The sequence below is a fragment of the Carex rostrata genome, chromosome 5 (genome assembly GCF_964058835.1).
Source record: "Carex rostrata chromosome 5, lpCarRost1.2, whole genome shotgun sequence".
Lineage (NCBI taxonomy): Eukaryota > Viridiplantae > Streptophyta > Magnoliopsida > Poales > Cyperaceae > Carex > Carex rostrata.
In genome coordinates, this window is record NC_135922.1 from 14,011,730 (window position 1) to 14,034,102 (window position 22,373).

At 32.3% G+C, this 22,373-nt stretch overlaps 1 protein-coding gene, 1 long non-coding RNA gene and 1 pseudogene across 2 annotated transcripts; 1 reads left to right on the plus strand and 2 right to left on the minus strand.

Moving 5' to 3' along the window:
- Positions 1-446: 446 nt before the first annotated feature.
- On the minus strand, positions 447-9,001 carry LOC144554183 (histone deacetylase 2-like). Its single transcript, XM_078302471.1, has 6 exons — positions 8,683-9,001; positions 2,181-2,458; positions 1,889-2,055; positions 1,543-1,607; positions 1,340-1,433; positions 447-510 (listed from the first exon to the last, which is right to left on the minus strand). Coding segments are annotated over exons 3-6 (294 nt in total). The 5' UTR covers positions 2,023-2,055; positions 2,181-2,458; positions 8,683-9,001; the 3' UTR covers positions 447-509.
- Positions 9,002-9,717: 716 nt separating this feature from the next.
- LOC144553885 (BTB/POZ and MATH domain-containing protein 2 pseudogene) lies at positions 9,718-10,873 on the minus strand (annotated as a pseudogene).
- A 7,334-nt stretch (positions 10,874-18,207) lies between these two features.
- LOC144553699 (uncharacterized) lies at positions 18,208-19,838 on the plus strand. Its single transcript, XR_013511444.1, has 5 exons — positions 18,208-18,515; positions 18,838-18,911; positions 19,291-19,385; positions 19,498-19,664; positions 19,778-19,838. It is a non-coding gene; the product is annotated as an uncharacterized LOC144553699 (long non-coding RNA).
- Positions 19,839-22,373: the final 2,535 nt, after the last annotated feature.

Sequence of the window (22,373 nt, forward strand, 5' to 3'; positions counted from 1 at the left end):
TCGGCTATTAATTTTTGACCGATCCAAATTTTAAGTATTAAGAACAGTGGTTATTTTTGACCGATCCTGATTTTTTTTTTAATTTATTTTTGCATAACCAACATTTTGTGAATCCAGATATAATGCATTATTGATATTTATATATTGATAGTCTATTTAAATTCAAAAAAATTAATATTACATATCAGGATAAAAAGATATTACACAGGATTATTATCAAAGAAACCATCAATATTTCATAGCACAACCATAAAAAATTACTTAGCAACAGAATTTATATTAGGCAATAAACGATCATCCATAAAAAATATTTAAAAAGTAAAGATTTACATATTATAACAAGAAAAAGCAAATATCAGAAATCTTAGAACGAGGGATTTCTCACACCATACTAGCAATTGATCAGATTCACTGTCCCTATTTATGTACCAGTGATACGGTTTCAACAAGTACCGACTGATCCTTATGAGTACCACATCTAGCAGTGAAAAAATAAACCAATTACCACATCTAGCAGTGAAAAAATAAATCAATTACAACATCTAGCAGTGAAAAAATAAACCAATTACCATATCAAATTATCATATAAATAAACCAATTACCACATCTAGCAGTGAAAAAAAATTAAGAAGTCACTCACATTCATTGCTTCGACAAAAAAGTATAAGTATGCAACAAAAATTATACCTTCAAATAAACCAATTTCATTCTCCGCATGAAATTTAACAATAATTACAAAAGAAAAGGAAAAAATTAAAAAGGTTACCATACTTAATCAACTGCTTCTTCAGCCGGCCTAACTCTTGCAGAGCCTTCTTTTTTACCTTGCTAGTCTGAAAATTCCACTAGTGCCAGTCTGAAAATTCATTTAATCAAACAGAAAACAAAAATTGAATAGTTAAATGTAACAAAAATAGAATAATAAATATTTAAACCCCATACCACTAATTGAACTTTTTGATCAATGTATCGCCTTGCATCGTAGTCCCAAAACCATATTCCATATGTAAATTCAGACTTTAGTGTGACAACCAATGATCTCATGGATTTTTCTTATACATCCACATGGCTGAAAATATCTCGTAGACCCATCAAAAGATGAACTATTTAATTACTCTGAACAAACATGGGTAACATCAAATACACCTTTCGCCTCCCCTTTTCACAAAACATGGCCAACTATCCCTCAGCTCTGGCTTACCGCATAAAGAAAAATGTGCAGGTTATTTTGGTAATGTTCTACAATAATATGACAAGGGCACATGTAGTCTAAAAGATATTTTATTGTCTTGAATGGTGCATGAGGCATTTCCTGGTTTTGGATCACTATTTTAAAAACTACCCCCAAACTGAAAGAATAAATGAATACTGGTTGAGAGTGCTTACCAAGGGATATATTCCAGCATTATACATGTCCAAGATATAAACCCGGCCTATAGAGCAAAAATAAAACAACAAATATATCAGGTGGTCATGTTAAGATAAAAGTTGCACAAAAATAAAGGTACGCAATAGATGCCAAGTATTTTCATATGCCAATACCATCATTAGCAAAGTCTTTTTCATGGCCATTTCCCTGATGAGCATCTAGATCAATTATCATTGCTCTGCATTTATAAGATCAATACAATTAGTGGCATGGTACATTTTGTAACTGATTTTTGTCCTGATCGGTACAGTATCAGCTAAGCCTGAGTCAAAATGTGTGGTTTTCTGATTTCTCTTATCTTTTGGACACAAGTATTCTACTGATTAATCATGACTTGAGAAAATAAATTATGATGAATATGACTTGAGGCAGGATCCAATTAGTCCAGTATTGCACAAGTAACAAGTAGTAGGCACTTTTCAATTTTTCCTAGGTGAGATTGAAGAAAACCATACCCACCTTGAGATATTGAACCAAACAAAGGCGAACTGAATGCAAAGAGCAATATCAGCATACACACAGAAACCACCACCTTCATTTGCTGAGCAATGGTGAAAACCTCCCCCTACATTTATTGCCCATCCCCTTTCCATAGCTAGCTTCGATGACAATATAGACCCACCCACCTGACAATCCAATTTCTAATGAACATGAGGTATGAACTATGAACACTTTAAGTTGTTGTATGTCAGATTCACAACACATCAAATTTTAACAAAGACTGAGCAATTTACATGAGAAATATCGGTACCTGCTTGCGAAATGGATAAAGAACCTTCTCTTGCGATTAAATTAATACCAAGCTGGATTGTTTCAATTTTCAGCCGGCCTAAATCTTGCAATTTGTACATTTTCCACTAGTGTATATACATGTTAAACGCTTAATTCTCCAACAGATATATGAAATAACCAAAATAATTATTCAGCAACTTTACTACTAAGAAAGATAATACCAGAACCTGTGATGGGTGTATCTGTCTTTTTCTTTAATGTACTTGTAACCGGGCTCTTAACCCCAACTGGCCCCACCTATACAAGTTATATGTACAAACACTACACCATTTTCATGGTCGGGCAACCAAGTTTTTGGTTGCAATAAGCATAAATTGGTTGTAATAAAATAATTTTGCAACGGACGAAATTGGTTGCCAGTGGTTGCAATAGGTTCCGTTGCAATATATTCGCAACCAATTTCTAGTTGCAATAGTGTTTATTTATTGCAACTATATTTTCGTTGCAAAATTACCGTAGCAATAATATATTGCAACCAAATAAGCGGTTGTCATTGTGAATCTAACACAACAAAAAAATGGTAGTAATAAGGTAGTGTATTGCAACATAATTCATTGTTGCAATTTGTTAAATAAATGCAACCAAATTTTAGTTGTAAGAAATGCGTAGCAATAATTTATTGCAACCAAATAAATAGTTGTTATTGAACATTTAACGCATCCGAAAAATAGTAGTAATAAAGTACCATATTGCAACAAAATTCATGGTTGCAATTTGTTAATTAAATGCAACCAAATTTTAGTTGTAAGAAATGTGTAGCAATAATTTGTTGCAACTAAATAAATAGTTGCTATTAAACATTTAACACAACCGACAAATGGTAATAATAATAGTGTATCGCAACAAAATTTTTGTTTCCAAAAATACGTATTAAAATCTATTGCAACCATATTAAAAATATATTGCAACCACTGATATAATTTCAATTAATAAATCTAATACAACAATAAAATATTTTAATATAATTGGTATAATGACGTAATTAATCTATTTTTGATTAATATATTGTTGCAATTAGCCATTCAAATATTAAATAGCAGGTTTTTAATAGGAATAATAAATATTCTGATATTTATAATATAAAATAAAAATACACAATTCAAAGAAAGCTTTCATATAACATTGATATTTATCTTTCAATTTTACATTAATAATAACAAAATTGTCATCTCAAGATACATATTTCGGTATTTTACTTCTATAAACTAACTTTAACTGATCCACCATTCTCGCATTTATTTCGCCCAACATATCTACCAATTGCTCCTGTATTTGCTTGTGATAATGTCATCTGAAATTAGAAGAAAAACAATAAATAAATTAAGACATTTGTCAAATTCTCATATCATGTCAAATTATATATTTTTGAGAAAAAATAAAATACCTGACTGAAAAAAGATATTTGCAAACAGATGAGTGAATCTTTGTCAATTGCGAAATGCCACTAAAAACTTCATTAAGCAGCCCCACAAGCAACACTAGCTGCACATGCATAAACAAAAAAATAGTTAGTTTTCTATTTGTCTTCTTCGGTCAATAAATTAAAATTATTTATTTTTAACAAATAGCACAAAAAACAATCCGCAAAGAAATAGTTTTAACATAGAATGTAAAAAAATACACATGAAAACCGAGTTTATGAGATTGCAAAATGTGCTAGCAAAAACGACAGAAAAAAAAATTCTATAGTCTGAATTACCTCAATATCCTTTTTCTTTATTAGGCAGAGAAACCAAAGGAAGCAATGTTAAAAACTTTTTAGGGCCCCATGCTGTGGTGAAATTGATTTTAGATGGATTTTTTTATAAGCAGAGAAGCAAATTAAAATGAGAGGCACCAGGGGGAGGGATATTAAAGGGACATTTTCAAAATAAAAAATGGAAAGATATCATGGCCCGGGTGTCATTCCAATGAAAATTATTTAAAGCATCTTTAATTCATTGCAAAGAAAATAGAAAGTATGTCCATTCAGGAAAATAATTAACTCCTACTTTTGTTGTCTTCCAAAATTGCCGTGGTAGAAAAGAAAAGAAAATTAACTACACAATTCCAACAACCAATCAAATGAGAGGGCATATAATGATGTTTCCAGAAATTAATGATTTGTTTCCAGTAATTTTGATAATACTATATCTGATTTATAAACGTATATCTTATGATTGAATGTATCTATGCAAAATGAGAAGAGAAATCAACTATTAAATAAAAGAAGCAGATCGATGCATGAAAAAAATTCACCTAGTTACAAAATGCACAAGTAAAAAATGCTTAGTACATATATTTAGTTTTGAACATAATACTGTCAAAATTTTGAAATCATATATATTATGTCATCCTTTAAAAAAATAGTCTGAATAGACAAAAAAAAAAAAATACTAAGTATCTTGATGATTTTCCTGTAACTTGTGGTTTTCATTAATTTACTTGATTTATTATCGCTTTTTTTTTTTGCATCGTCACGTAGAGTGAATGGAAGACCAAAGATCATACATCTTAACTAAATAAGATATTACTTTCACATAATCCAGTCATATATCTTATTTTATGGTAAATAAGATCATATATTATGACCTGTAGCAATGTGTATATTAGCCAAGTAAAATTATACCATGTAAAAATAATATTAAATAATATAATAAATAAATAAATAAATAAATAAGTAAATAGGTTATTATGGATGGTAAATTTAATTATTGATATTATGAAAACTGACTAAATAGTTTTCGAAGTAATAAAAATAGTAGAACTACGGTAACTTTTAATCTCACCCAGTGTTCTAAATAGCGCGCTATAGCGTTTTTGGACCCTAAACGCTAAGCTATACAATTAAAACACGCTATTTGAGCTACAGACGCTATAGCGGTAATGGTGGTCCGCTATAGCGCATAGCGTATAGCGCAAATAGCGCCCGCTATGCAACATGCTGTTTTTTTTTTTTTTCAATTTATATGGGCTTTAAATAAAGGCTCAGATTGGATTTTAACCGTGATTTTTTTTATAATTAACGTACTAAGCTTTATATTAAATTATTAATTATTATTTTGATAAAAAAATTATTAATTATTAAATGAGATCAAATAAGGAAGCTACAGCGCGCTATGTAACATGAGCTGTTTTTTTTTTTTTTAATTTATATGGGCTTTAAATAAAGACTTATATTAAATATATTAAGATATTTCTTGAAGTAACAAAATGATACTTACTATATGGTAGTTTGAATATTTTGAATAGATTAAGATAATTAATTATGCCATGATGTTTAGGTTATTTTGAAATTTAAATAGAAAAAAGATAGATTATGTCATGATGCTGAATATATTTTGAATAGAAAAAGATCGATAGTTTATGATATTAGTAATACTATGGATATTTTGAGTCGCAATTTGGACTTTGTATTGGTTCAATATAAATACTATAATTTTTTAATCAATTTGATGTTATTTATTATTCTATGAGAACAATAAACTTTTTTGTTATTCATACATCTCAATATAAATACTATTATTTATTATTCATACATCTCAATATTTAATAGCATCATCTTCATAATAACAATAAACTTTTTTGTTAAAGAGTAGAGTGAAAATGTCTCATGTCTTTTATGTTTCATCGTGCCTCACATCCTTTTATCTATGTTTTCAAAGACCGAACAATCGATCAAAATATATTTGAATAGTAAAAGGTATGTAACTATTTAAAAATTATTGTTTCTAGACTATCCTAAACTAATGATTTTGTACCAATTTTAAAAAAATAGTGCAAAATTTTCAAAAAATATAAACTTGGTCTTCAAGAGTATTTTAATATGAAAATCATGTTGAGCGGTTCAGATTGACTGTTTGGACCGAAATTTTTATTTATAACATAAAAAAATAAACCAAAACACCCTCGTTTGGTCAGAATTCGACAAATACCGAGGCTGCATGGGCGATCGGCGGCCCCAAATTCTGTAGTCCGCACAGGCAATCTGCGGTCGACCCAGATTGGGGCCCGTAGAATGACTTTGAGGCCCCAGCTTTTGAGACCGTAGATCGTCTCTACCGCCTGAGTATTTGTCAAATTCTGATTAAACGAGGGTGATTTTTTTTTTATGCTATAAATAATTTTTTTGGTTGTTTAGAATTTGAAAATTAAATGCATTAATAATTAATATGTACCACAATATATAAGTAGGTTTGCTCAGCACTATCAAGTTTGACTTAAGACTTAGTACATATTTTGTTGTTACCAAGTAAATTTATACTCTAATAAAAAATCTATGCGCGCACTTGTTACAAATTAATTTAAAATGACCAAAATATAGTATCGATCCACCGAAATTTTCTTTCCAAACAGATAAATTCGGCTTGGCGGGAATGAAATGTACATTGTGCGCACCTTGGCGCAGGATTAATTTTTTGGCGCGGAATCACATGAGTCAAATGAAAAATAAAAATAGTAACGGAAATTTATTACCATAAATTACTTATTCTCCTCTATTTAAGAAACAGGAGAATCATTAGACTAATATATCACAGTGGCAAATCGATCTCTAATTTCTACCTCGATTTACAAACGTAAGTTATTTAGTTTTTATTTTATTTTAAAAAAGATTGTTCTAATTTTCATGGGTTAAAACTATTTTTCAGATACAAATAAAAATTACGATGGTAAACAATACAATCTGTTTTATGTTAGAAGAGTTTTATCATATTTGGTTAAATTTTATTTATAGCTTATTTAATGTTTATTACAAAGATTCAATAGATATTCACATGGTTTAATTGCAGATTAAAAAAATGGCTGAGGGACCTTTTGCAGTTGCTCAACAAAATTATGACGGCACCAACACGTGCATTGAAGAAAGACCAAATTGGCCTTCACATGCTCGTCGTCCTAGAGTAGGAGAAGATGAAGGAAATGGTATTATTTCTCTTATTACATAACATTAAGAATTTTTAATCTATCAAATGCAATTGTTTTCTTTGAAGAAAATAAATAAAAAAAATGGCCAGGCAATATGGACTAATTAGACCCATTGGTATACACTTAAATACCAAAAATATATTATTTTCAAATTATTTTCTTTTGTGTCTGAAAATTATATTCTTCTACATCCGAATTATATAATTACAGAATTATTTTCAAATTGTTTCGACTTCGAGTTTCTCCATTGTATCTCTATTTTTAGTTTGAATAATTTTAAATTTAAAACAAAACTTTCAAAATTAAACGGTTAGATATGATCTATAATATATTCTCTAATGAATTATACTTATCATTTATAATGAATTTTAATATTAATTAACAACACTAATGCCCTTTGTCAAACAACAAATATTTTGCTGACATTTCTTAATTATATTTATTACATTCAATAATATTTAATTTATATCTTCACTTTGATATAATTTTGATTTTGAAAAAAATATTTAACAATGACCATCAAATAATAAATTTCTAGGATCATATACTACTTGTATTCACCATTTATAATAAACACATCACCGAAATATGAATTTTTTCCCATCAGTTACTTAGAAGAAAGAAAACCTTTTCCGTTTTACCACAACTTAATCCATGATTTTTTTTTGCAACAAATTTGTCCATTGCAATATCAAATAATTTTGTTGCAAAAAAAATTTTTCGGGCAACCATCAATCTTAGTTGCAAAAAAATTAATTAGTTGCAATATTTAATATTTATTGCAACAAATTATTTTTGTTGCAAAATTATTAATTTAGTGCAACCAATTCTCTTCCGGTTGCAATAATTTGTTGCAAGATGTCTATTTTGGAGTAGTGAAATAACAAAATAATCTACCATATTCAGCTTGAAAATATCCCAAAATCAAATTGCATGATGGCTAAGCTCATTTGTTGGTTTTGCTGATGCCAACAAAATCCATATTATAAATAAAAAATAAACCTAGGCCTTAAGCGTGGTTCGAATGACATAGAATTGGTACTTTATATTTTCATTTTGTTTTCATTAAGCTTACATGAACTAATTTTTTTGGGCTTTGTAAATTAGCATTTCTAATTTCATCATCCCTGATTTACCAAATATGTTAATGAAGTTGACAGTAAGTAGAGATTTATAAAAAAAAATTAAAAAAAGTTTGGTGCTCACTGGCTACATTTGAAGATTTAGTCGCCATCTCCAGCAAAGGAGACAATTTGAGTAATGACACTATTGCGATATCAATTAACCAACCACACTGAACTGAGATTAGTGTTTTGGAATGACTTTTCACTAACCAGCAAAGATCAATTAACCAACTACAAAGCAAGAAAAAGTTAGAAATTAACCACCTACAAAATAGAGAACAAGCAAGAAAAAGTCAGAAATTTTGAAATGACTTTTCACTAACCAGCAAAGATCGGTGCTCAGATGTATCTTTTGTACTAAAAATTAACAAGGAAAGCTTAAAAATTTCAGTTCCTGCACAGCCAACAGAAATTTGTCAATTTAGAGTTTACCTGCCAAGTTGTTAGTGCTACTTGGCTTCTAGCATCATGCACAACCAACAGAGACGCGGAACCGTGGAGGGAGGAGATGTGGGGAGCCGTCGTGCACAGCCAATACTAGAGGCGCGGAGCCCTAAGGTGAGCGGCGGAGAGAGTAAACCCTAAGGTGACGTGAGAGGAGGAGATGCGCTAAGGTGAGCGGAAGGTATGCAAGATCATAAGGTGGTGAGCGGCGGAGGGAGTAAACCCTGAGGAGAGGGAGAGACGGAGACAGAGAGAGAAACACGGAGGAGTTGAGAGGCCCTTTCTTTCTAATTTTTGTTGAGTACATAAGAACGAGAGAATCGGCACAAAATGAAAATTATAAGAACCCTAGGCAGCGCCAAATGAATATAGTCATTAGAATCGGTTGTTTATAATAACCGATTCTAATAATATTAGAATCGGTTATTTTAAAAGCCCAATTCTAATGTAGGCACCATTAGAATCGGTTTTTTATAATAACCGATTCTAATGAGTATTAGGATCGGTTATTATAAAAAACCGATTCTAATGGTGCCTACATTAGAATTTATTTATTTAACCGATCCTAATACTATTTATTAGGATCGGTTATTATAAACAACCGATTCTAATGGTGCCTACATTAGGATCGGGCTTCTTAAATAATCGACCCTGATTTTTTAGGATCGGTTTTTTAGAATTAACCAATCCAGATAGGCCGATCCTAATTCCAATTTCTCCACTAGTGAATACAGTTGAAAAATAAGCTGTACCGAAAGTACACAGAAAAAAATAAGTTAATAATAATAATACTATATTGTCATTTCCACATAGGATGTTCCTTTAACATATGCAAGTGCGAAACTAAAAGCCATAATAACATGAAAAGATATATGTGCGTGCCATAATAACATATGCAAGTGTTAATAAAAATAAGCTGTCTTGATTCCATAAACAGAAACTAAAAGCCATAATAACATGAAAAGAAAAGAAGATTGATGGAAAAGTCATTATCAAGGATGGTCATTCTTTAAAACAAAGAACTTATATTTCCTTCAAAATTGTTGGACAAATCTTGATCATATTGCAAAATTCATCAGCCTGTGCCACAGCTTTAAAAACCTCAGGAATGCTCATAAATTTGAGGCACTCCTTTTTGAGTTGACTGCAATTGTGCTGCTCGGCCAAAATTAATGTAGTTGCAGCGTTGCTTACACCAAGATTCTTGCAAAGTAAATCTTCACACATCAACCTCAGCCTCTCCAACTGATATCTGGTTTTCAAGTATTTGATTATCATATTAAAATTGGTAAAAATAAGATGGGAAAACAAAAATAAAAAATATATATATATACACATACCTATCTGCGGCTACTAGCAAATGTTGAGCCATCAATCTCAGATCTTTTTTTTCACATTCATCATCACTAGTTCCCTCAAAATCAGGCAGTGAATCAGAATATATGAAGTAAAGCATGGATTTGAAAACAGGTGTTTCAATATCTTCAATTGTTATGGTGTCTGTCCATTTTTCTTTCATACAACCAAAAAGCTCGGCATTAAAGACAACTGACCTTGCTGCAAGCACGCAACGGTGAGCCTTGATTCTCTCTCCATTCACTACAAATGTAACGTCTGCCCCATTTCCACTCTCTAGCAGGCTAGCCCAATTTTGGCTTAAATTCGACGGTGGAACAATAATGCCATAAGAGTTGGTTACTTCAAGCTTAGTTCTTTTAATGACTGTAACGGTACATTTCATAGTGAAAGCATCATCTTTCAGATGCTCTGATTTCTCAAATTCAATTCTATCTTTAAATTGCGGCCAACCCAAGGTGGAACCTTTGGAAGTCCAACTACAAACTTGGGATGCACTGCTCAAGTTAGAGGGATCACCATTTTGTTGAAGTATGGTGAAACTTATTTTCGCCTTCACATCAGTAGCTTCACTTTCAAGTTCAAGGAAAAATGATATAAAATCTTTGTCATTCTTATTTTGTCCATCAGGATAGAAATTAATTTTCCAGTTATATCCGCCAACAGTAAAAACATCAGACTGAACACTTTTTCCTATGCCAATCCCTTTAGTCAGGGAATATCCATAAATCTTAAATAGATGTGATCCAGTTATAGTCTCTGTTCTAATTGCTGAGGCTGTCGTGAAGTTTTCATTGCCGATAGCTTCGTCGCAAGAACCCATTTGGGTATCCACTCGGAGTGTATATTTGTTAGATATTATAATTTTCTACTGTCTACACTAGAATCTTGTTCTTGTTATATAGATTTTGGTTAACAGAATAATTAATATTGCCCGCTCAAAGGTTGCCTACGAAATTGAGACAGTCAGTGTGAGCTCATTAATTTAATTGAAGGGGATGTATCCGTATGGAGAAGAGGCAAGAGCAATGGATCAGGGAAATTGGACCGTGCCACTGTTTATCTCTTTTAAAGCTTTATTTTCAAAAGTTTTTCGTTTTTTTTTTTTTTTTTTCCTAATTATGCGTTCCAATTGTATCTGGAATAGGCAAATTGCTTTCATTGGAGTAAAATTACTCGTTAAATTCAATTATTCCAACCATTCCACTTTATTAATTATCTATATGCAATGAATGTACGTGCCACAGAAAATATTTTGTAACAATATATAATTTATGTTACGTTATTCCACGTAAGCCTAATCTTTAAGTCCCAGTTGTACAATTGGCAAATTCTTGAGGAAAATATATAGTTTGCAGAGCACCAAATAATTCGGTCATTTAATTTCAGTTGAAATTTAATTCTGTTCCCAATTTACAATAAACACCCTGTTTCATGTTTTCATAACATAAAAGTATATGAGTGAGTCTATGGTACTATGCATATTATGATTTGGCACCGTGCTACGGCTCTATATTCGAGTTTTCAAATCCTAACGGTCGATCCGAACCATTCATCTTGTTCTTCATATTAATATGTGTTTGGAGACCAAATTTTACATTTTTTGAAATTTTTTTACTATTTCTTTAGATTTATTGAAAATCAATATTTTTGGATCGTCTAGAATTTTCTGATCAAGTGATTTTCTAAATATCTAAAAAATAGTAAAAAAATTTCAAAAAATGTAAAATTTGGTCTCCAAACACATATTAATATGGAGAACAAGATGAACGGTTCGGATCGACCGTTACGATTTAAAAACTCGAATATAGAGCCGTAGCATGATAACAACCCATGATATGCATAGTACCATAAACTCACTCAAAGTATATTGAAACATATAGAAATTCTATATCTATATCTATGGGTTTTACATCAATAGTGCGTGTGAGTTCTGCTATCCAATTCTCTGTGTTGTCAGAAATACAACGAATTGTGTAGCAGATTGCTGCATTGTGGATTTAAAGATTAGCTATATGAAGTCGGTGTGAGTTCTGCTATCCAATTCTTTGTGTTGTCAGAAATACAACGAATTGTGTAGCAGATTGCTGCATTGTGGATTTTTCCATTACACCGTGATGCCAAACATAGTCACAAGTTTTGTGAATTAAATCCGAATAACTCATTTTTTTGGTGATGCCGAACTAAGTGCCAAACTATTCAGTTGACCGAACTTTGGCTCTTTTGTATGACTGAGATCTCTGATCCAGATAATTCCGAATCATTTTTTAATTAAATCCGAGTTATTTCCGAATCGCGAATTTTTGATCTCGCCGAATCAAACCCGAATAATTCATTTGTCACTGTGAATTGCCAAATTGCCAATTAGTCAGAATTCAGACACGCATGGTTTACCCCCACCGCATCTGCCATAGAGAAGCTGAGTTAGAGTATGCGTGCTAGCTAGTGGCGACTGGCGACCTTGCCATATTTGTTAGTTTGGGTAGAGTCCGTTAAATTTCAGCATCTAGTAAAAAGTAGGCTTTCATTAGAATTTCAGCAAAAATGCTTTCAACTCTCAGAACCGTTCGATTTTCATCTGATTCACGCTCCGATGACGATTTAAAAAATGCGGAACGGTGAGCTTAATCCACTCTGTTAGTTCTTCAGGGAATCAAGTCCACCAATAATGTTGCCTCGCTGATTTCGCCGCAGAATATCGAAGGCCGACAAACTATTTATTTTTTATTATTTTGTTTCTCATCAAGTCTTTTGATCATTTCATTTGAATTTTTTTGGGGTTTTTCTTGAGTGATATCTATTTTATTTTTCCTGCTTGTTGTCTTATGAACTCACACATGTGTAGAGGGGGAAAACATCTCCAGAGGATGACAGTCGTGTGGAGGATCTCATCCGCAGTTATTTTTACAAGGTCACATCCACAGCTCCTGGACATGCTTATATTGACTACATGAGGAAAAATAGTGTTGCTCGTGAGTTGAGAATTTTAAAGGATGATCAAGTGCTTGAATGAAAATTTCTTTTGGTAACATGATGGGTTTATCTATGGTTCTTAATTAAGCACACCTAGTTTATATAATTGGAAACAAAAATGCTCATGAGAAAACCCTTATGCTACCTAATTAAGCACACCTGATGTTGCTTTTAGTCTCTTCTTCCTAATTTTAATGCATGACTGAGTGCTTGAATGAAAATTTGTTTTGGTACTTCAATGACATGATGGTGCCTTTCAAGTGTAGTGTAAAAAAATAAAAATAAAACCCAGGAAAATTTAACGAAAAAGTACCAAACCGATCGAGGAACTCTCTCTCTTGGAAGAACAGAGATGGTTGTAACTTACTATTCTCTCATATTTCAGCTTTTATTTATTTCGGGTCAAATGTTTTGATCGCTGTTTCTATTTTTGCTCTTGTGGTTACCACCCTTGTGTAATGGAATCTTTCTTTTTAATATAAATGTGGGCATGACTCTCATCTTTTATTCAAAAAAAATAAAAATAAAAAAAGAGTGTTTGGATGATCTAAATACAATACATTTGTATAGTAATCTCTTTAACTTTTCTCATTATTGACAATAACAACTAATTAATTTAGCGATTTCTTGAATAATCTAGAAGAAAGATAATGAGCTTGGGTATTTTGGTGTTGTTACTTCAATAATATACACGTGACGAGAAATGGAAGGTATCCTAGTTGGTTAGGAAAAATATTCTAAGACTGGGTTATAAATCGAGAGTTTGATATTTATCAGGGTTGTAATAACAAATGGTGTCCCCTTAAAAATAAAATTTGTACAGATCTGCTATAAGATTTGTACAGCCCTTTTATGAAAAAAGTTAAACACTCTACGATCTGCTATAAGATTTGTACAGATTAATTGTATGTTCAACGAAGAACTGGGTTTCTTTCTAAAACATTATAATTAGATAATATTTTTTTTTGTTTAATATTTAAATGAACCCCTTTTTCTTGTTTTGTTTCTTTCAAATTCAAATTTTAAATATGAAAGTATATTAATATTCTCTTAAATGTAGAGAATCTCTAAGATCTTTCTTTTCCCCTCGAAACATCTCTCTCTTTTGATTACACAAACAATTTCTTCATCTTCGTCTTTTTTTCCGGAATCTTTTAATTCTCGCTATATCATGCACGTTTGTTGCATAACATTTTTGTCAAGCGCGTCATTAGATACATCTCGAGCTCGACCGGGTACAGCCCGACTTCATCTAGATATAACCATATCATGTCCGGGTACAATCCCAAATATTTAACATACAACCTTAGGCCAACTGGTTATTGAATGATGATGGATGAAAAGAAGAGACAAATTGGAAGTGAAGGAATATGTACATGAAATGCTACTTATCATATCATATTTTAATAAACATTCTAGTTATAATATTGATTTTCTTCTAATATCTTAGAAGTAAAATAGTTACAAATGTTCAGAGTAATTATGTGTCGAAGCTCATTAAGTTTTTCTCTTTATTGTTTAGAAGAAAGTTTTGCCTGTTTGTATACGAAAAAAAATGTATTTAAAATGTCTCACAATAGTATTTCATCAATGTTGCACTTGTTATCACGTTTATTGTCTTTCTCAACTGATTTTTACATCATAAAAATTAAATGATAATGATATATTTTTATGACCTTTTAAATAATAAGCATGAATGCCAACATTTTGATGATGACGATTTTTTTTGTTGTTGGCTTATTAACTCACCTTTTTAAATCAATCCAATCTCTTTATATCATTAAAATGGGACCAACAACTAAAGTTCTCTTTACATACTATACTAAGTGGGATAGAGAAAAATTTACAAAGAAGCGAGGTTAATTGACTCGCCTGAAAATAAAATAAAAATTCTACGTTAATTTTTTGAATTTTCAATTTTTTTAATGCCTTCAATATATATTTTTTGCCCTCCTCTGATTAAGAAACTTAACTGTTTAGATATTTATCATGATCACATGGAGAAGATTAAATTATCCACAAATTTTGACACCTGTGAATTCTTTCTTAAACCGAAGGTTTGACACCTCTGTATTATTTCAGACTTTTGGATCACACAAATTTAATTAAAAAAAATCTTGAAAATATAAAAAATATTGATTCTTGAGTAAACCAATAAAAAGAAAATCCTTTTCTCGTGGGATTTGAAATTTAAAATCTACCTGTAATCAAACACAGAACCAAAGTGATGAAGATTTAATCTTGTAAGAAATTGATGATGAATTGAATTCGATTTGTGCGATTGGTATGATGAGTAACCACTAAAATCAATGTTAACAATCGATTCTATACAATTTAAATAACGCTATGTGTGTTAGTAATTAGATGAATTCGCTAAGAACTGGTCTCAATCGATCAAGAGTTACTACTCTTTAGCACAGTTTCTAGTTTTCTACCATGATTCGTTGCTCAGGGGTCATCTTCACAGCACACAACTTCTGAGTGTCATCTTCACAGCAGCATCACCCTTGGCATAACTTCAAAAGCTTGAAGTGTAGTATGAACCATTTTAGTAGCAAGGTTATTACATTTCTGTAAAAAAAAAATGGAAAAAAAAAAATTGCTGGGGACAGGACAAGCTGACTACACTGACCTGAATTGGAAGTGAAATTGACTACCCATCTAATAGGCAACCCAAATTGTCAGTAGAACAACAACTTTAAGCATCTGAACCGATAAACAAGGAGAGGATTTTGCAGTTAATTGCCCAGATAAACATTGTCTAACTCAACCGACCCTATTAAAGTTAAACAATGCATCATGGACGCTCGTGCATAAAAATATAGTGATTGTTACAAAATCCAGTTAAATGAATTGCCATGTCAATGATGTCGCTCGTATTCATATGTTACAAAATCCTCAATGAACTGCACAAACTCTCTTTCAGCAGTCTCTAGCTTGGCCCATTGAGCCTTGTCAGAAAACAATTTGCTTCTGACATGCCTCGGCAGCATCTTCCTAAGTTTCAGTCAAAATATAAATTGCTTTTAAGTTAGTACCAAAAGGAAAAATGATTTGTCTAAACTGGTAAGCCATAATTTTAGTGTGGCGCTGGTGTAGACCAGTGATCATATACAGGAATTGGCTACATATGTCCTAGGAAAAGGCAAGTTAACTGAGGTTCAAGATTCAAAAATAGTAAAAGGTTAAAACAAGCAAGTTTGACTTGTTACAGTGTTAAAAGTACAAAGTTTACTGCTATAATATCCAAAAAATTGTACTGATAATATTCAAGATCAATCGTTTTCTAAAGCTTACTTCAATTAAGGTGTAGATTTGCATATCAAGATGTCAAGATCGAAGAAAGCAACAGTATCAGTTGGTACTGTATCACAAGTATCTTGGAAAATTCATACACTAAACGCTCTTATTACGTGAAAGAAAAATTCAAAAAGGCCAAGCCCATCAAGTTAATCCGAAGACGAAACAAAATCAACATAGTATTATCGAACAAGGAAGAATTAAGCAGGAGAGATAGAGAATCGGAGAAGAGAGAGCAAACCAAGGAGCAAATCGGAGAGGAGAGATGCACACCGAGAAGAAAGAGAAGAAAGTTGTAGAAGAGGGCAAACCCAAAAGAGCATGTCGGAGAGGAATGCACTTGGAGACGAGAGAGACACAGGAGAGAAGTCGGAGAGATGTGCGGGGAAAGAAAATAGCGAACGGGAGAGATTGCCGTCGAGCGGGAATGAAAAAATTCCGTGTTTTTTTTGCTATAGCTATACCCACGAATGTGGTAATCGGGATAGCAAGGAATGAAAGATTACCGTCTTTATTCCCTTCTTAATTTTACCAAACGCGGTAATCACGTTCCAGGGAATTACAATGCCAAGAAATCACTGTTTAAAAGTACGAACCAAATGCCTCCTTAGGCTTTTGAAAAAACTAATACCGGCTGTTGTATGTCTACCATTGATAGAAAATTTAAATTGAATTTTTGAAACACTAAACGATGTTTTTTTGCAATTCTGATTCCGTCGGTGCCCGGGGAATTTTTTCAAGCAAAATTCGGATCCGTCTCGTTCCCCCTTTCCGAATTGGAGTCATACACTCAAATCCGACTTTCCTAGTCAAAGTTATGGATATTTAAAATTTTCAAAAAACAAGGATGCTTCCGTGCAAAAACATCGATAACTCACCGATGCTTTATGCCCGGCTTAACGACGGTAAAAGTGCACCGATGTTTCATTGCCAAAATATCGATGATGCATCCATGCTATCTAAACGGCTATAACTTTATTATTGTCAAAACATCGATGACACACCCATGCTCTCTAAATGACCATAATTTTCAAATGCATTTACTATTTATTGTGTGCGTTTGTTTATATTTTTAATGGATTACGGTTTCATTTATTATTCAAAGATCATTGAAATTATCTATGATTGTTCAATATATGTTATTTACACGGTAATTATTTTTTTTTCCAAAATTCAAAACCGTCCCCTCTTAGATTTCACAATCTTGTTCTAAACTTTTTTGTTTATGTTTTTCATGAATTATGGTTATATTTATGATTGAATAATCATCGAAAGCATGAATTATGGTTATATTTATGATTGAACAATCATCGAAAGCATGAATTATGGTTATATTTATTATTCAAAAATCATTGAAAGCATCTTATTTAGAATAAAAAAATTGTTATATTTATGTAGTTGAAGGCCATTGAGGAAATCTAATCATATTTCCTTGTGTATATTTGAATAAAATAAATTATTAACAATCAAGGCCAAGTCTTTAATTAGTGTTATCACTACAACAGATTTGATTTTCTGCGACCGGTATCAGAGACCGGTGCTGACGCCGGTCGCAGAAAGTTAATTTTTCCTTCCAAAAATTCGAAAATCGAAAATCAGATGAGACCAGAATTTTTTGCGACCGGTATCAGAGACCGGTGATATTTCCGGTCGCTGAAAATATTTTTTTTTTTTTTTTTTAGCGCCGAATTTTTTATGCGAAAATTTTCGCCCCCCGAAACCTTATTCGCGCGCCAGACGCTATTTCTCAGCCCCAAAACCCTCTCTCCGCCAAACCTTTCTTCGTCTCTCCCATCTCCAAACCTAATACCCGGTGCGTTCCCTTCCTCTCTCCGAACGGCTCCATCTCTCGCCATCGGAAATCATCACCGCCGCCTTGTGCCATTCTCTTGCCTAAACCCATCTCTCCCATTGCCTTCCCTTCCTCTCTGCGAAACGCGAAAAACGAGCAGAAGGATCGCCTCCGCCTCCGACTGTCAGACCGTCTCCGCCTCCACTGGCCAAATCGAACTATACAAGGTTTGTCTTTCCTGGTTTGGTCAATTTCCGTTATTTCTGAGGCTATTGGGCAGTATTTGGCAACTTTGTAGGGTCAAAAATCGCTAGCACTGGACACAGCACTCGGTATGTGGCGGCTACTGTTTTCTGAGAAACACTGGCCATTGGTTGAGCACTGGTGCCAATTTCTTCAGGTTATTATTTCTTTCCCCTTTTTTTTAAATTTTCTCTTTATCTGTCTTCTGATTGCTTCAATATGGGATTTATATGAGTAAGGCTTAAATTTGTATAAAATTGCAGTCAAACAATACAACAAGGGTGGTTAGTTGTTACTCTTGTTGCTTTGGTAGCTAGGTCATGCATCAGTGTATTCCAGTATTTGATTGTGACTGGGGATATTAGTCCTATTTTAGGATTTTTTTTTTTTTAATTCGTTGATATTTCAGTCCCCGTGTTTGAGATAAATTGTTGGTGTTTTATATTTCAAGCACCTCCCTTTTGGTATTGATCTTATAGGTACAAAGGAGATAATTTGTGGTATAGACGAGCAAATCGTCTCTCTCTCGGGTCTCATTTTCCTCTCTTTATAGGTAATTTTCTGTTTCTTCCATCTCTCTGATTTCTCTAATTGCACACACGTCTCTAATTGCACACACGTCTCTGATTTTTTAGTTATAATAATTTTGTTGTTTGGTTCTTCTCTTTTCCTCCCAATATGGCCACTGGCACTGTAACAAATTCTCTGGTTATTTTTTGTTCTTTTATTTGCCTCATTAAATTTTTATGATATTAATGGGGGCAATGATTAATTTAACTGGTAACCTTGGCATAGGAACAATTAAAGCTGCTGTTGCAAATTGGAGGAATGGATTTTTGGGTTCAAATGAACTGCCCCATTAGTAGTCTTAACTAAAATTAATAAGAAGTAATGTCTAATCTTGGGTTTAAACAAACTGCCCCAATTGTTAGGTGTAAACTTAGCATGACTGCTTGTTGATTCGGACGGCCGTGAAACGAGGTGAAGACCTTAGTACCGGCCATATAAAGAGGAACGGTCGATTTCGGTAAGCATGTGACATATTGCAAATTAAACTTCTCATGCATGTGACATATTGCAAATTTTAATTCTGATTTTGTATTAGCAATTTGACCATTTTGGATTTGATACTTTATAAGCAATTGCCCTGTGCTGTACTGGTGCTTGCTGAATTTTCTGACAGCCGGAAACGAGGCGAGCACCTTGGTGCCGGCCGACTCTTGCTGTGGCGTGCTTGCTGAATTTTCTGACAGCCGGAGGCGTGCTGAATTTGTTGCGGCGTGCTTGCTGTGGCGTGCTTTCTCGGGTAATTTCAAGCACCTCCCTTTTTCTTGATTGATTGTTGCTCGAGATGTGATTAGTGGTTTTACGGGAGTTAAGTCATTTTGTCTGACAACATCTGTTTTGGGCATGTAACAGTATCGATTCAAGATTACTCAAAGAGGCGGTGTTGATTAGTGGTTATAGTATTTTTTTTCTTTTAGTACATATGTAAAGCTTAGTTACTGGTAAAAAATAAACTAATGTGTAACAATTTGGTGCTATACATGTTGTTATTGGGTCCTTTGGCATAACAATCGTTCCAAATAATTACCTTGCTTAACAGGAGCATGGATACAATTTCTTTATATTTCATGACTGGAGAATTGAGAATTGTGAGGAATATGTGCTTTTTTATTATATTTCATGACTTGAGAATTTTGAGGATATTGTAATTGATGCTATGGCAAAATTAGAATTGTTGTGTTGATATTGTTACCGTTGTATCTCAAATAAAAATCGTAATTTTGTATGATATTTGATGTTACATTTGAATCGATCTATTGTGTATGTTTTGAGAAAAATAAAATGAAAAAAAATCCAAAAAACTAACAGAAAAGTAAATAACAAAAAAAAACTGACATAATAGTATCAGCGACCGGGTTTTGATTTTCAGAGACCGTTTTTTGGTCGCAGATACATCTTCGTGACGTCAGCAAAAAACAACAGCGACAAAAAAAAATAGGTCGCAGAAAAAGTATCAGCGACCGGATAACGTCATTCAGCGACCGGTGACGTCATCGATTGAGTATCTGCGACAATGCTTTCAGCGACCGGGGTATCAGCGACCGGAATTAACTTTCTGAGACCGGAATAACTATCTGCGACCGGCGACATGACTATCAGAGACCGAAAAACCGGTCTCTGATAGCCTTTTCTGCTGTAGTGTATCTTTAGACTTGTGATATCAAACTGACAAATCAAGTTGAAGTTATAAAGAGTTACGACATCACTCATCAGTATATCAAATGTCTTATTTTTTGACATACACCATAAATAAAAATTTAGAAAACTCCACAAAATTATTTAAATAAAAAATATTAAGATCTTAAAAAAAAACAAAAAAAGAAGTGGACCGCTCCACTGGAGGGCAGTTGGGGCAGTTTAAAAAAAAAATCGAGGGTATATTCAGTAAAATCTTTTTCTTTTAGGGTATTAATAAAAATGACGGTGCACTCTGTGTTCAAATTCTCATGTTTGATATTTGAATGAAAAGTTCCTTGTGGATATTATTAATAAATGGGTCGCTTAACCCCAGCCCCTTTGACTTAAAAATAAATATCACCATTTTAATAGTACATAATGTATGCGCTCGTGTCAAAGATATATATTTATTGAGGAGGGTTCAAATGTCTCTATTTTTTGTGCATCCGCAATGCCTCCATTTTTAAAAGCATAAATAAATCAAAATTTAAATAATAATCGTCAAAATAAAACAGTTAGATGTGATCGATGTTATTTTCTCTATGTGTTTATAAAAAAAAAAATATTTCGATTTTGTTTTTATGTGAATCAATCATTTGAAAAATTAACGTCTATAAATTATCCACATTATTACGTTTTACAAGCACTTGATGACAACCAAAGCAAAGTTGAAATGTTATAATTTTTTACACGTGCATAGATAATTAAAATGATGTACATCATATCAAACGGTTTTATTTTGACTTTTAAGTATTGAATTTTTAGTTATTAAAGTTCTTAAACATGGAGGCATGATGAAGGCACAAAAAATGAAACCATTTGAACCCTCCTCATATTTATTTGGATCAATAACAAGAACATGTATGATATGTATTTGCATTAAAAAAAAAACATTTTATTGATTAAGTTTAAGAATTTTGTTAGAACTATAAAATAAGAAACATACAAAAATTGATGTTCTTTATTTATTCCTAAACTAGTTGCATGTTTTACTCCACCAATTCAAAAACAGCTGTTACCAATCCTCATGTGCAGGATATACAAAAATCTAAAAATTTGATCTTTATTTATTCCTAAATTTGAGCACTATCGAAAGTATCTCACTTTACAATTGATGTTCTCTTTGGCTAATAATTAACCACTTATATACACTGTTCAGTTAACTATAACCATGTACAATTGTTTATAATAGTACACAGTGGCGTCATAAATGGGTCGCTTAACCCCAACCCCTTTGACTTAAAAAAATTATCACCATTTTAACAGTACATAATGTATGCACTCGTGTCAAAGATATATATTTATTTGGATCAATCACAAGAACATGTATGATATTTATTTGCATAAAAAACATTTTATTCATTAAATTTAAGAATTTTGTTAGAACTACAAAATAAAAAACATACAAAAATTCCTAAACTAGTTGTTATACTCCACCAAAAATAGCTGTTACCAATCCTTATGTACGGAACATACAAAAATCCAAAAGTTTGGTCTTTATTTATTCCTAAACTTGAGCACTATATATCCAAAGTATCTCACTTTACAATTGATGTTCTCTTTAGCTAAAAGTAATCTTATTAAGGATTGGTAACAGCTATTTGGATACTTTGGATAGTGCTCAAGTTTAGGAATAAATAAAGACCAAACTTATTTCAATAATAAAACATACTTGATTAATTCACAATAAAAAACAAGCAAATAGTATTTTGAAAAATAATATATGAGCAGAGTTAAAATGTTCCATTATTTTATGTTCCGAATTACGCAT

Coding starts and splice junctions, on each gene's coding strand:
- LOC144554183 (XM_078302471.1), bottom strand. CDS start 2,022: ATGGAAAGGGGATGGGCAATAAATGTAGGGGGAGGTTTTCACCATTGC. Junction 1,608..1,888: donor GTTTGGTTCAATATCTCAAG/GTGGGTATGGTT, acceptor TTATAAATGCAG/AGCAATGATAATTGATCTAG. Junction 1,434..1,542: donor AAAAGACTTTGCTAATGATG/GTATTGGCATAT, acceptor TTTGCTCTATAG/GCCGGGTTTATATCTTGGAC.